Below are 15741 nucleotides of genomic sequence, written 5' to 3'. Positions count from 1 at the left end.
TTCTTCTCCAGAGAAGTGAGACTCAACACAATCGGTTTAGGCTACTTTATTTCCCACAAAATGTAGACAAAGATAATCTGATCAAAGAACACCTTTATTTCCATCAAACAGCATTCAGTATTGTACAGTTCAGTAACTTTCATCACCCTTAGCCAATTCATATTTACAACTCAGTCATCAGAATATACTCTTACAGCAAGGGGAATATACAGACAGGGGACCAAATTTTGCATGTGATGAACAAGCATTTTCTGGTTCTCAGAGAAGCATGGCAGATGGCTTTGTTACTTTACCACCTTCTGATCAACACAATCATGTTAATTTTCTAAAGCTATGTCAAAATAACACATTGATATAAGTAAGAAGGAAATATGACATGGTGTAAAAGGGGGAAAAGAAACAACCTCTAAAAAGAGACCTAATAACATTCTTTAATAGACTTTCCAGCTACCAAAATATGATATCAAAGCAAAATCCTGTCATTGTTGTATTTACAGTATGGATTTCATAGCAGAAGTTAGTTGCATCTCCATATCAAATCTTCCTGAAAAGATAGTATAAAATGGCATTTAAATATATTCCATTGTACTCATGTCTTACTGAATACTATAGTAGTAGGTCTATAGTTACATTGCTGTTATAGGATTTGTCTCAGTACCAATATCTATCACTTTAAATCACCACTACCTCTGAATAACACACACAGAAAGAAAAGCATTTGCTCCCATCTGTATGAATGGAAAATAGTAAATTGTTTATACTTTGAAGAGTGGCATGACCATTATTGCATAGTAAACATTTTCATTTTGGATTCCATCCCTCTGCAGCACAGCAATACATTACTCAACAGAACTTACAAAAGGCATAGGAAATCACACTATTGAAAGAAGCATACGCTGATAGTACTGAATGTGCTGTTATAGTTTACTACGTGGCTCATCACTTTAGTAACATTATATGGGAAGATAATGCAACAGAGCCTAAATGACGTAGTTCAGTCGTTTCTAAAAGAGAAGAGACTGCATATTTGCCGTAAAGGAAAAACATTCAGGCAAAGAGGTCAGGAAACTGTTCAAAGTGCTTCATGGCTGGTAAGACAAAGGGCAAGGGAACACCCCATCTTTGTTTATAAAAGTACAGTAACTATGGTAGCCTGAGTACCAGTCTGTTTGTGCTATCATGCCAACTCTCGGTCACTGATTGTCATGCCAAACCGGTTTGACTTGACAATGACAGCAATGGAGAAGGCAAGAGCACAAACAGATCTGGGACATGGCTATAACTACGGTGCTCTTGGCCTCAAAGAAAATATTTTACTTGTATACTGTATGTGGCCCATCAAATACAGCTTTTGCCATTACTGGTATTGTAACAGTTTAAACTACTGTAGTCGTATCTAGACCTGACTTGAAAACAGACAAAAACAAATGACCATATGTTGAGGCAAATTAAAACATGGACCCAAACCTCAGATTTAAATGTCTCCATTCATATTAAAGATTCTCTTTTATAGCTACATAAAGTAACACTACAATGGGAATCTCAGAGAAAGCCAGTGAGGGCAAATGTTCCCTTTGTAGCCACCAGAATGTTGTGCACTTCCTTTGTTGTTCTGTGGGAGAGTGAGTGTGAACTAGCCTCGTACTACCATCCTGAACTCGCAAGCTTACATAAATATGTTTGCCTTCACTGACATATTTATGTAGGCTCACAAGATGAGGATGGTAGTACGAGGCTAAGCATGAACCATAAATCAGGCACTTCAAAATATCAACACTGTTTGATGGATTATACCAACTGTTTACAGTTTATCAATGGATGTTTGATGGATTATATATCAACTCTTGTTTGGCGAGTTATGTGAACTCTATTGGGGTTTTGGTTAGCCCACAAGCCATTTAATCCAGTCATCTTATTATATCAAGACTAGGCAATGGGGTCATTTCTTCAACCTAATGTAAGGAGTTTTGTTGCAGTTATCGCCAATGTGACCAATATGCTAAAATATTTGTACAATAATTATGTAGTCCTTTATTTCTTACATAGCCTCTATGTATGAAGGTGCCAACTATAGTGGTAGGTTTTGTAGAAGCATCTGATAAATATACACCAAATAGAGGAAGCTAATAAATACCAGTGATTTCAGTTTTGGGGATCGGTCCAAATTAATGCAACCATAATGAGCACATACCAGCTCAGACAGTAGTATAGTACTCCCTCATAGTCTAACCCCTTTGCCTATGACAGTGTAAGACTCTTCCTTACTTACCTGGCTTTCTTGAGAACATTTCCCCAAAGTTAGCGTATGCTGTATACACATAGCCAGTGCAGGGCAGGGTAGAAGGGACATCTGTGCAAAAATAATAGTAGACTACCATAGAGTTAAAAGGATAAGTCAGTCTGGGTTTATCTGTCCTTGGTGGTCAGTTTATCAATCAGCTCCTGGAGTGGCACCAGCTCTTTCCTGTCAATCAAGTTAAACTCCTGAAAGAGACAGGAAGACCTGGATTAAAGCAGGCGATTGCTACAGATTGGCGATGGATACACTGTAGATTGTAAAGCATTTTGAACATCTGGAAAAGCGCTACATAAACCCAATCAAGTGTTACCATCTTTATGTCTCAGTCCTGCTGTAAAAAAGGGTCATTGCCTCTAGTACTTGGTCGCATACACTGAGGATAGCCTGGCTGCCACTGTTTGAGTCAACATCAAATGAGCTAGCTGAAGCAGATATAAAAAGACTGGGAACCAGGTATTTCCATCTTTAACTTTTAAATGTAGCCTTGCCAGAACTACACCATTACCAATAAGGGGTAGGCCTACTGCTGAAATAATAGCCTTGGGAACCAGACTACATTGATAGTGGGCTCCGGTCCAGTACCTGAACAAAGAAGATGAAGTGTTTGAAGGAGGTGTTGAGGTGGGCCTCCTCCTGCAGCTGCATCACAGAGTCAAAGTGTTGGTGGTAGATGTGGGCGTAGACCCTGAACAGGCGTTTCAGGATGGTCTTGGCCACAGACATAAAGTTCCGTCTGAACGGGACACCTTGAGTGCAAAGGTACAAAGTATATAGATTTATCAGGGTATAAAACAACTAAAGATAAATGGTGTCGCTTCACTGGAAATGCAATAAAGACATGGTTATGGCAAAACATGATGGACATGAACTCATACCTATCTTAGATGGAAAGAGTGTCTCATCATCGAGCTGGTCCTGCACCCAGGTCATTAGGTAATCAATGTACTTGGGAGCTGAGCATTTGATCGGTTTCTTGATGTTGGTTCCATCTGCCCAATGATACTCATATCTACACACAAAAAAAGTTACATGAATGGCAATGTATTATTATGACATAGGCAGAAAGGCAAGCAAGTCTCCACACCCACACTTACTTAGGCCCAGCAGACATGACAGGACAGCTCTCTTCAGTGCAGAAGTCTGTTATGGTGCCATAAAGCATGTTGATCTGGTTGAAGAAATCTACAGCTGTGGACGTAAAGAAATAACAAGGACATGTGGCATTATGAGGAGCATGTGAGCTGAGCTCCAGAGCATTTATATCCTCCAGACAACATTCATATAGAAGAAAATAAAAGTTAGTGTGGGATCTCAGATCTAGTGTATTGGCAGACATAGGGGACACAATAGCCCTCTCACACAATCATTCAGCCCTCCAGAGTCGCCTCTCCCAATAAGCAGACTACTAGAAATTAAATCTTGCCCAGTGCCCCTGATTAGCTTGAGACGACCATGCATCCCTCTCTCAAACACACATAACCTACGATGCACATTGAAGTCAGTAGAAGAGCAAAGCTCTGAAAGTTCCACCTGTCAAACCATCATTGCCTACTATACTGAGACATGAGAAATAGCAAATTGGACATCCTTTTGCTAATCTCACAGCAGAAACTCAGACAGCTTGTCCACTGAATGACTGGGTTAGGTCATCAGTGTGTGCCAGAGGAAGTGAGACATCCGCTGGATGAGTCATCCGTCTTGGTGAAAAACCAGAGACAGCAAAGAAAGCACCGACAGGGGTGGACAATCATCTCTGTTCAACATTCAATGCAGTTTCTGGTCTGGAGTTTGTTAAAATTCTTCCCAGATACTAGGCCCAATTCTTCACTGGAAATTAACTCCTCAGCCTTGCAGACTGCTATTGAAAATGAGTAGACTTAGAAGGGGATCAAGATTTGACACTATGTTAGTGGTGTTAAGGGGATAGAGAAGTGGATGTGTTCCTTACTGTTAACTGCCACCCACTCATTTAAATCTTCCCCATCGGGTAGCATGACAGCCATGCGCAAGTTCCCACTGCCCAGTGTCGCCTCGGCATGTTTCAGCAGCTCATACTGATGAGATCCCTCCGGGATGTTCTTCTTGGGCTTGAAGGTCTTGGACGACCGATTGCCACTGTGGGAGAAATTAGAATGGAAAGACAATGAACTGGACTAAGTGTGTGTTTCAAGTTATAAATGTCACATGCACACAAGCACAGTGAAATGCCTTTCTTGCTAGCTCCAACCCCAACAATACAGTAGTCAATAACAATGTAATACTAAAACTAACGTAAGGTAGAACACAAATATAACACAATATATCAAAAATAAGAACAAGATATAGTAAGCAAGCATTCTATATACAGGGTCAGTTCAAATACCATATTTACCATGTCTAGGGATACTGAATCGATAGAGGTAGATATATATATAGGGATAAGGTGACTAGGCATCAGGATATGATATTTGTATGTGAGTGGGTGTGCATGTGTGTAAAGTCAGTATAAATGTATGTGCATATTATGTATGTATGTGCAAATGGTTGAGTTGGTGTTTGTATGTGTGTTGGTGTGTCAGTGTGCAGCCCTGTGAGTGTTCATAGAGACTGCAAAATAAGAATAAAATACAAGGGTCAACTCAGATAGTCCGTGTAGCTATTTTGTTAGCTAACGTTACTTGTGTGTGTCAGGCAGGGAGATAAGGGAAGTGAAATAGGGAGTGATACAGTAGGCTACTAATTTCTTTAAAATAAAGAAATTGTTACACAATAGAAGAGCATATAATATGTTGTTCAACAAAAGCTGACCTCACACACCCTCTGAAAAAAATTGCAACGGCCAAAGTACTCTTTGATAGTCAGCTAGTAACGTTAACAATTTGATTAAGAATTGAACTTACTCCAGTGTTTGACAATGTTATGTCAAAGAAAAAGCACTGATTGCAAAACGTATCTTTTCAGTCATAGCAAACTAGATAAGCTACGTAGCTAGCTAACAACTAAGGCCCATTTGCTTGCATGTACTGTATGTAACGTTAGTTCGCCGGTTACCGTGATGATGTCACACATTTGCTAATTATTTAGAGAGACAGTCATAGCAAATTTAGCCAACTTTATAGCAATATACAATAATAGCTAGCTATTTGTTATAACGTTAGCTAGCTAGCTGAACTAGTTAGATATCGTGGCATTTAACAGTACAATTCAGCGTTCGGCTACAGACCAAGCTAAGTAGATAGTTAACTATCTATCCAACTAACTAACGTTACTGTACACTTCACATACACTCAGCTAGCTAGCCTTTCCATGTTGTAGTTACCCTAGCTATATGTGTTAGCCAGCCGTGAAAATGTTATAGGCTATGTTAATGTTAACACGTTTGCCAGAAAAGGTAGGCACATTGAACAAAATAATACGTGGGACACGAATACTCACAATAGAAAGCTCATGTTTCTCTTCTTTATAACGTTAAAGTAAAGCCTTCGTAAGACCACGGTGTAGAGAGAGTGAAGTCAAAACAAATGCTTCCAGTGCAGTGTCAGGCTTGTCAAACTGGTCCAAATTACGGACTGTTTAAGCGGACCCTGAACTAAAACTTCGTCCTACGACTAAAATGTAGCTTTGTATCAGCGAGCTCTGCAACATCTAGCTACCTAGCCAAGCTATAAAGTCGACCGCCCAAAACGTTTGCTTAGCTGGATGACTGACTAGCATTACTATGAGATCTGCTAAACTGCACAGCACATTTGATTACAGCAAACTTCAACGATCCCTACTTGGAAATTAATTCTCGCGATAGAATCCCATTCACGTTTCATAGTACTCTACTGTCACCAGCAGAGAGCAGTGTGGAATCATTTTTCTCTGGACATGATAGCGCCAACAGACACAGTTGCTCTGTTTCTTGCCATATACTTTGCAGTATTTCATTTTTTGTACTTTTTTACAGTCTAATCCCATCACTGCAACTCCTGTACGGACTCAGGAGAGGTCGAGAGCCATGAATCCTCCGAAACACAACACTGCCAAGCCACACTGCTACTAGATACAGTGCTCACTTAACCTGGAAGCCAGCAGCACCAATGTATCGGAGGAAACACGACTGAAGTCATCATGCATGCGCCCAACCCGCCACAAGGAGTCACTAGCGCGATGGGACAAGGATATCCCGGGTGGCCAAACCCTCCCCTAACCCAGATGACGCTTGGCCAATTGTGCACCGATTGTGCTGGTCGCAAACCCAGGTCTGTAGTGACGCCTCAAGCACTGCGATGCATTGCCTTAGACTGCTGCGCCACTCGGGAAGCGTTACAATTTTTTCTTGTTCTAGACTTTTTTCTGTCATCGACATGAGGACCTTTTGAATGTTGCGTGCACGCACCCCTCGGATCAATCAATCTGCGCTTCGCAACTGTTCTGAAACCAAGAAATCCCGGACTCCCTCATCTTGTTAAGAGAAGCCGGATATATTGTCCCTGTCCATTCAGCCAGCAGGGTGTTCCGTCCATCGCACAGGAAGAAAGAACTCCCCGGGAGTTAAGCTAGTGGGTGTAGGTAGCCTAGTGATTAAGAGCATTAGGCCAGTAACTGAAAGGTCGCTGGTTTGAGTCCCCAAGCTGACTAGATGAAAATCTGTTGATGTTCCCTTGAGCAAGGCACTCTGGATAAGAGTGTCTCTGCTAAATGACAAAAATGTCAAAAGAAAGGGAGAAGGGTTTGTTTCATGATTAACAAAACATGGTGTGATAACATACATGAACTCAGGTCCTTTTGTTCTGGAATTCCTCACCATCAAATGCCCAACCGCATTACCTCCAGAGAGAATTTTCTTCAGTCATCATCACTGCCGTGTATATCTCCCCAAAGCCGACACCACGACAGAGCTCAAGGTACTACACTGGACTATGTGCAAACTGGAAACCGCATATTCTGAGGCCACATTTATTGTAGCTGGGGACTTTAATAAAGGAAATCGGAGGAAAACTCTACCAAAATTCTATCAACACATTTCCTGAGCTACATGCACATCAATAACTCTGGATCATTGCTACTCTCCCTTCCGGAATGGCTACAATGCCCTCCCCCGCCCTCCCTTTGGCAAGTCAGATCACACTTCAATTCTGCTCCTCCCCACCTATAGGCAGAAAATTAAGAAGGAAGCTCTTGTGGTAAGGACTGTTCAATGTTAGTCTGACCAATCAGAATATATGCTTCAAGATTGTTTTGATCACACAGACTCTGAAATGTTCCGTGCCGCCTCTGAGAAAAGTGTCGACGTTTACACTGACTCAGTGACTGGGTTCATCGGGAAGTACATAGAGGATGTTGTTCCTACTGTGATGGTAAGAACTTATCCAAACCCAAAAACGTAGATAGATCGCAGCATTCGCAATCACCGCATTTAACCATGGCAAGGCGACTGGGAACATGGACATGTACAAACTGACCAGCTATGACCTCCGTAAGGCAATCACAGGCAAAACGACAGTACAAGGTGGAGTCACAATTCAACGGCTCAGACACGAGACGCACACTGAATAAAAATATAAAAGCAACATGCAACAATTTCAGTTCATATAAAGACATCAGTCAATTGAAATCAATGCATTAGGCCCTAATCTATGGATTTCACATAGGCCCACCCACTTGGGAGCCAGATCCACCCATTGGGGAGCCAGGCCCAGCCAATCAGAATTAGTTCTTCCCCCACAAAACGTGTTTATTACAGACAGAAATACTCCTCAGCAACCCTATCCCCCTCCTCAGACGATCCCATAGGTGAAGAAGCCGGATGTGGAGGTACTGGGCTGGTGTGGTTACACGTGGTCATTGGTTGTGAGGCCAGTTGGATGTACTACCAAATTCCAAATTAACGTTCAATTCTCCTGCAACAGCTCTGGTGGACATGCCTGCAGTCAGCATGCCAATTGCGTGCTCCCTCTAAACTTGAGACATCTGTGGTATTGTGTTGTGTGACAAAACTGCACATTTTAGTGTTGCCTTATATTGTCCTCAGCACAAGGTGCACCTGTGTAAAGATCATGCTGTTTAATCAGCTTCTTGATATACCACACCTGTCCGGTGGATGAATTATCTTGGCAAAAGATAAATGCTCGCTAACAGGGATGTAAACATTTTAGAGAAATAAGCTCTTTGTGCAGATGGAACGTTTCTGGGAACTTTTATTTCAGCACATGAAAAATGGGACCAACACTTACTTGTTGCGTTTATATTTTTGTTCAGTTTATGTGGCAGGGAACCCAGACAATCACAGATGATAAATGGAAAGTCAGTCACTTCGCGGACACCGAAGCCTCTCTCCCGGTCAAGCTAAACACCTTCTTTGACCACTTTGAGGAAAACAATATAGAACCGCCAACGCAGGCCTCCGCCGTTCACAAGAACAGTGTGCTCTTATTTTCCATAGCTGACCTGAGTAACCCTCAGGTAACCCTTGCAAGGCTGCCGGCCCAGACGGCATCCCAAGCCGCATCCTCAGAGCATGTGCAGACCAGCTGGCTGGAGTGTTTACAGACATATTCAATCTCTACATATCATAGTCTGTTGTCCCCACTTACTTCAAGATGTCCACCATTGTTCCTGTAACTAGAAAAACGAAGGTAACTGAACTAAATGACGATTGCCCCGTAGCACTAACTTCTGTCATGAAGTGCTTGAGAGGCAAGTTAAGAACCATGACACCTCCATCTTAACTGGCACCCTAGACCCACTGGAATTTGCCAATCTGGTCTCAGAGCATTTGGTATTGTTCTGTACGTAAATCCGAAATATTCCATTTAGTATGATGTGTTTAGTTTTGTATGGTACGTTTTAATTTCTGTGTGACCATCACCAATTTCGTATGATATGTTTCGAATTACAATTTGTTTTATATATTATGAAATTTCAAAATGTACAATATGTTATGAATTTGCAAATGTACAATGTTACGAATTTGCGGGACATATGATACATTGCTATTTTGCAAAACGTATGATATGTTACGAATTCTAACTAGGTGGCTAACTCTAGCTGGGTTAGGGGTAAGATTGGGAGTTAGGTTAAAGGTTAGGTTAAGTAGTTGTAAAGTAGCTAAAAAAATTGTTGAAAAGTTACTAAAATGCTATAGTTGTTGTTACGGATACAGGTATCCTGTCGCTGTGTGTGTGTGTGTATCCTGTGTTCTTTTCTCTCCTTCTCCACTCACAGGTGAAAATCATCACTCCCCAATCAGTCACCAATCCAATCATCAATCAGAAGACACACCTCCTCCTGTTTCCTACCCAATCACAGTTCCTTTCCCTTGGTTTAAAAACCCCGTCAGTTGTTTGCTCTAGAGCTCAATCTCTCTGTAAATGCCATTTCTGTAGGTCTCTGTGTTTCACTCTCTCGTTGTGTATTAACCTCTTTTTTTTTTTTGAGCACCTCCATAGCACTTTCATCACCTGTGAGTATTGTTTTTGGTTATGGTGTTTGTGTTTAATTGCTGGTGGGGAAACCAAGACAAGTCGCCCATGGGCATACACTACCCGTAGGTAGACTTTGTTAAATACACTAGTTAGAACTGGGCGGACCACCCACTGTATTTTTGGTTAGTTAGCTGTTGTTAAAGTAGGCTAGTCTTTTTTTGAATACTTATTGTTTCTTTCCTTGGGTCCAGCTCAGCCCCTTTTCCTGCTCCCACCATTACCGTGTGTTTACAAATAAACCTTGAGGTTGACAGTAGATTTCAGTTGTCGTAGTTATTTCGTTCTCACTTTTACTTTGTCACTATTAGAATTTGCATGAGTTATGTTACAGGTCTCATTACCACCCCCCCCCTAGACTGTCGGGCCAAAAGGGATTTGTAACAGTTGTCCATGATGAGATTCGAACTCTCTTACCCATCCACCCCGACCAACCACCCTACTTAAATTTTTACCTTAAGTAACAATCTCTCTTATGTAACCATTTGAAATGTAACATATCATACTAAATGGAGTAACTCAGATTCACAGAATAATACGAAATGCTCTGAGACCAGGTTGAATTTGCCATTGCACTGCATGCTGCCCTATCCTACCTGAACAAGGAATACCTATGTAAGAATGCTGTTTATCGAGTACAGCTCAGCCTTCAACACCATAAGGCCCTCCAAGCTCATCACTGTATCTGTCCCTGCGCAACTGGGTACTTGAGTTCCTGACGGGCTGACCCCAAGGGGTGAAGTTAGGCAACAACATATCCACCATGCTGATCCTCAACATGGGGGACCCACAGGGGTGCGTGCACAGCCCCCTCCAGTACTCCTTGTTCTCCCATGACTTTGTGGCCAAGCAGGTCTTCAACTCAATCATCCAATTTGCTGATGACACAACAGTGGTATGCCTGATTACCAACAACGACGAGACAGTGTAACGGTTTTCTTGAGTTGATGGAGAGGCGGACCAATACGCAGCGTGGTTACTATTCATGGTTCTTTAATAAAGCAACTAGACATGAACAAAACATGAAAACCAAAACAGCCTTATCTGGTGCAAACAGAGACAGGAACAATCACCCACAAACACACAGTGAAACCCAGGCTACCTAAGTATGATTCTCAATCAGACAACTAATGACACCTGCCTCTGATTGAGAACCATACTAGGCCGAAACATAGAAATACCCAAATCATAGAAAAACAGACTGCTCACGCCCTGACCATACTAAATAATGACAAGACAAAGGAAATAAAGGTCAGAACGTGACAGACAGCCTACAGGGAGGAGGTGAGAGCCCTGGTGGAGAGGTGCCAGGAAAAAACCTCTCCCTCAAGGTCAACTAAACGAAGGATCTGATCGTAGACAACAGGAGACAGAGAGAGCATGCCCCCATCCACATTGATGGGGCTACAGTGGAGAGTCAAAAAGTGATGACGTGCAGGAGCTTGCAGGGATTTTTAGTCTTGCATGATGTCTACTTTGATGCCAATTAGCATTTTTAAATCTGAGTAAATAGAGCCGAATGTATTTATAAAAGTCACTTTGTCGGCGAGAGATTTACATGGTTATCAAAATATCATGCCGATGTAAGTCTACATGAAACACAGCCCTTATTTGAAGTGGGGAAAATGAATGGTGGAAAAACCATTGGAACCATTTCCCTGTTTGATCGGTAGGTTTTATGGGTATTATGACACCTCCAATGTGGGGCTCTATAAGGGATCATAGCTATCACCTGGATTCACATGGGCTGCATTCCAAACACTTAGACACCCTATCCCCTTTTTAAATGAACCCTTGCCCGGAAATTCGTCACTCGTTCATCCCGCGATGATTGTGTTTTCAGCCACCAGTGACTTGTGGGTGCTTTATATGGGCTACAGTCAATTATGATTGCATGTCTAATTATACTAACTATATCATTATTAATAGACGCCTACTGTATGATAGCTAGCAAATTAATTAGCTAACTAACGTTAGCCTGCCTAGCTACTTCTGAAGAAGGAAAATGTTTTCTTTCTACAATTTCCAAAAGCTAACCCAACAAAAGCATAATTACTTTAAGGAGACGTGTTTGTGCATTAGTAACACAATTTTTTACTTTTTACATTTTTTAAAAAACTTACACTTGTATGTTGACTCCATATTGAGGTTTTTAGTTTTGGCGGACTTTTCTTAGAGGATGTACAATCATTGCGTATTGAGTTATGGGGCGTTTCAGGCCCCAAAGTGAACATAATTGTACACTCGCAAACTCCATTAAAAACGAGGGCTGAGGGGCTTACGTTGCAAACTTCCCTTGCTTGGCTAATCATTTGGACCGACGACAAATATGGCCGCGGGGATTCCCCCAAGGGTATAGGGCTGAGGGTTTAGGGCCGAGGGCTGTCTACTTTGAGTTTGAAACGCAGCCCTGGTCAGTCTGTCATGGAAAGAGCAGGTGTTTATAAAGTTCTATATACTCAGTATAGATGTTATCGCAGTGCAGCGAAACGCTTGTGTTTCTAGCTCTAAGAGTGCAGTAATACCTAGCAATATAAAATAATACACATATAATCCAAAAAGTTAAAAGAAAGACATTAAGAAATAACAGAACAAGCAATGTCAGAGTATAGAATATAAATATATATATATATTTATATTTATACTGTATATATATATATATATACAGTACCAGTAAAACATTTGGACACACCTACTCATTCAAGGGTTTTTATTTGTTTTTAATATTTTCTACATTGTAGAATAGTAGTGAAGACATCAAAACTATGAAATAACACATATGGTATCATGTAGTAACCAAAAATGTGTTCAACAAATCAAAATATATTTTATATTTGAGATTCTTCAAAGTAGCCACCCTTTGCCTTGATGACAGCTTTGCACACTCAAACATTTCGGGGCACCTGCGATAACATCTGCAAATCCATGTACGCAACCAATAAACTCTGATTTGATAAAATGTTCAGTGACACTTCTTTAACATGTCCATCATCCAATCAGTCAATCATAACCATGATGACATCACAGATAGAACAAAGAGCCAGATGCTTCAAATACGGTGAGGAGAGGAAGCCCAGTGGCCGGCAGTGGCGAGTATGGAGCGAGATGGGACTGGGCCAACATTCTTCTGACCTTTTCATCAAAGAAAAGCCTGATCTCAATAAATTTTTCTGTTCCCAAAACTAAAATCTGTTGCAATCAGAGTACACTAAGTTTTGTAGATGTGACCCTTTGCCAAAGTTTTAAAAAATTGCGTTGTTTAGAAGGAGTGCAAGGGCAAATTGACTTATTGCACATGCGTACGTCATAGAAAAGGTATTCCCTAATGGAAATATGCAAATACATGCAAACCGATTGGTGTCACCTCGTTAACTTTTAAAATGTATTAGCAATTATTGTGACATAAACACAATGTTGTTTTCATCTGACTGTCAAACAATCACCTCAAAGGGCTCCTTTACTAGGCTCACCTGCACAAGTTCATCCACTCTAAACATATGTAGTGATGTAGTGCCCCCATGAGTGACGCTACGTCACCGCCATGTCTCAGGGTAGACCTCTAAATTCTAGCCCTTTGGGTGCTGCCATTGAGTTACATTAGAAGTGCCCATCCAAGAAGGCTGGCTCAAGGTCATTGGCCACAGATAAAATTATGCCAAATCACGTTATATGTACAGTAGCTTTGATTGGATTGATCATCATACTTTCAAAATCTCAGCAAGCAGTCATCATCATGAATCAAGTCGACAAACTACTGGGAAATCCTTTTTAATACTTGTCATATGAAGAGAAATTATAGATAAAATGTATTGGTGTTCATCGGCCATTGGACATAAACATTACACAACAAGTAGGAAATCACAAATTCAACAATGAGAGGTTTGGAAGGAATCAGTGATAGTGCCTGTGTGGTCCCAAATCAGGGATTAAGGGGCTCTTTTTCAAGTAAAAAATGATAAACATTCAATATTGGCCATGCTGTTAATGAAGCATGATTTGTGCAGCGCATAAAAACAACTGTTAACTCGGAACTGCGAAAACTTGACTTCAGTGAGTTGAAGACAACTGGGAAGTTGGGAATAAACGAGGTCCGACTGTGAAAATACGTTTTGAACGGTCATCCAACTCGGAATTGTAAATCCGGCCTCTTTCTAACGCTAAGACCTGAAGATCAATGACATCATAATGATTCAACATGGCTTTTTTCAGAGTTCCCAGTTGTTTTTAAAGCACCATAAATCCAGAGAATAGCAGACTTTGATGACTAAATTTACACACGAAGGACCACCGCGCCATCTTCCTGTTCAAGTCAGCACAGCATAACAAGGTCAGTCCAAAAATTTATTGTATGCTGCTGCATAAATTATGTAATATGTGAAACCACATTTGTTTAGCAAGTCAGCTATATCTGCTATGTTTTTTAAAAGGCAGTAAATGAGGCTGAATGAAGTGTTTCGCTGCCAGACAAGGCTCCGCTGATAGCCAGGTGTAGCAGTGGTAAGATGTTGGGACAGCTTTATTTAGGCCCTAACAGTTTTTGGTGACCGTTATAGTGCAATGAATGTGTTGTTTAGTGTTGTGTTGTGTAGTGGCTTTGCTGGCATGCATTCCACTTTTAGTATGTTTTACCCCACCAAGATTTACATGCTAAAATCGCCATTGGCAGTAGCAAGGATCAGGGCAGTCAAGCAGGTCTACTATGTGGAGGCAGTGATATGAGGAAGATATGGTAGTGGATGCCTCGAAGTCTGCTGAGAATGTAGTTCAGCAGCTGAGAGATCCTGAAACTCTGATTGTGAAGAAGGTAGATTTTGTTGTGCAGGTGATAAACTGTACTGGCCAAACTAACAAGAAGTCAGAGAAACTGAACATTATTGTATATGTGCCTAAAAGGTACTTGGATCTACACGAACAAGGCATTGCAGGAAATTCTGTCTGAAGATTCCCCCCCCCCCCCCCTGGCCCCTGAGCTTGTGTAGGGATGTGATTTGTATTGGACTGTGACTGTGACTGTGACTGAAAGAGTGGGATGGGTTTTGATGTAACATACACTACACGACCAAAAGTATATGGATACCTGCTCATCAAACATCTCATTCCAAATATGGAGTTGGTCTCCCCTTTGCTGCTATAACAGCATCCACTCTTCTGGGAAGGCTTTCCACTGTTGAAACATTGCTGCGGGGACTTGCTTCCATTCAGCCACTAGAGCATTAGTGTGGTCGGGCACTGATGTTGGGCGATTAGGCGTGGCTCGCAGTCGGCGTTCCAATTAATCCCAAAGGTGTTCGATGGGGTTAAGGTCAGGGCTCTGTGCAGGCCAGTCAAGTCCTTCCATACCGATCTCGACAAACAATTTCTGTATGGACCTTGCTTTGTGCACGGGGGCATTGTCATGCTGAAACAGGAAAGGGCCTTCCCCAAACTGTTGCCACAAAGTTGGAAGCACAGAATTGCCTACAATGTCATTGTATGCTTTAGCACTAAGATATCCCTTCACTGGAACTAAGGGGCCCAGCCCAAACCATGAAAAACAGCCCCGGACCATTAGTCCTCCTCCACCAAACTTTACAGTTGCCACTATGCATTGGGGCAGGTAGTGTTCTCATGGCAACTGCCAAACCAAGATTTGTTCGTCGGACTGCCAGATGGTGAAGTGTGATTCATCACTCCAGAGAACACCTTTCCACTGATCCAGAGTGCAATGTCTGAGCTCTACATCACACCAGCCAATGCTTGAGATTGCGCATGGTGATCTTAGGCTTGTGTGCGGCTGCTCGGCCATTGAAACCCATTTCATGAAGCTCCTGACGAACAGCTATTTTGCTGACGTTGCTTCCCGAGTCAGTTTGTAACTCGGTAGTGAGTGTTGCAACTAAGGACAGACCATTTTTACAATTGTTTTGGGGTTTTGTGATGTAGTTTTCCACCTTTTCTGCAATACATTTTTTATTGTTGTTGTAGTACAATAGGTGGCGACATGCACATTAAATGTAT

General features: G+C 41.6%; 1 protein-coding gene across 1 annotated transcript; it reads right to left on the bottom strand.

Moving 5' to 3' along the window:
* Positions 1-73: 73 nt before the first annotated feature.
* LOC109868076 (MOB kinase activator 1B) lies at positions 74-6042 on the bottom strand. The gene is made up of 6 exons (XM_020457490.2): positions 5714-6042; positions 4248-4414; positions 3394-3487; positions 3175-3308; positions 2882-3045; positions 74-2484 (listed from the first exon to the last, which is right to left on the bottom strand). Exons 1-6 carry the CDS (start codon positions 5725-5727, stop codon positions 2407-2409), a joined length of 651 nt encoding a protein of 216 aa, XP_020313079.1. The 5' UTR covers positions 5728-6042; the 3' UTR covers positions 74-2406.
* Between the last annotated feature and the right edge of the window lie 9699 nt (positions 6043-15741).

Source organism: Oncorhynchus kisutch, linkage group LG23, assembly GCF_002021735.2.
Source record: "Oncorhynchus kisutch isolate 150728-3 linkage group LG23, Okis_V2, whole genome shotgun sequence".
In the NCBI taxonomy this organism is placed as follows: Eukaryota; Metazoa; Chordata; class Actinopteri; order Salmoniformes; family Salmonidae; genus Oncorhynchus; species Oncorhynchus kisutch.
The sequence above is the reverse complement of the archived record's forward strand: the minus strand, read 5'-3'. Positions and strand labels throughout refer to the sequence as shown.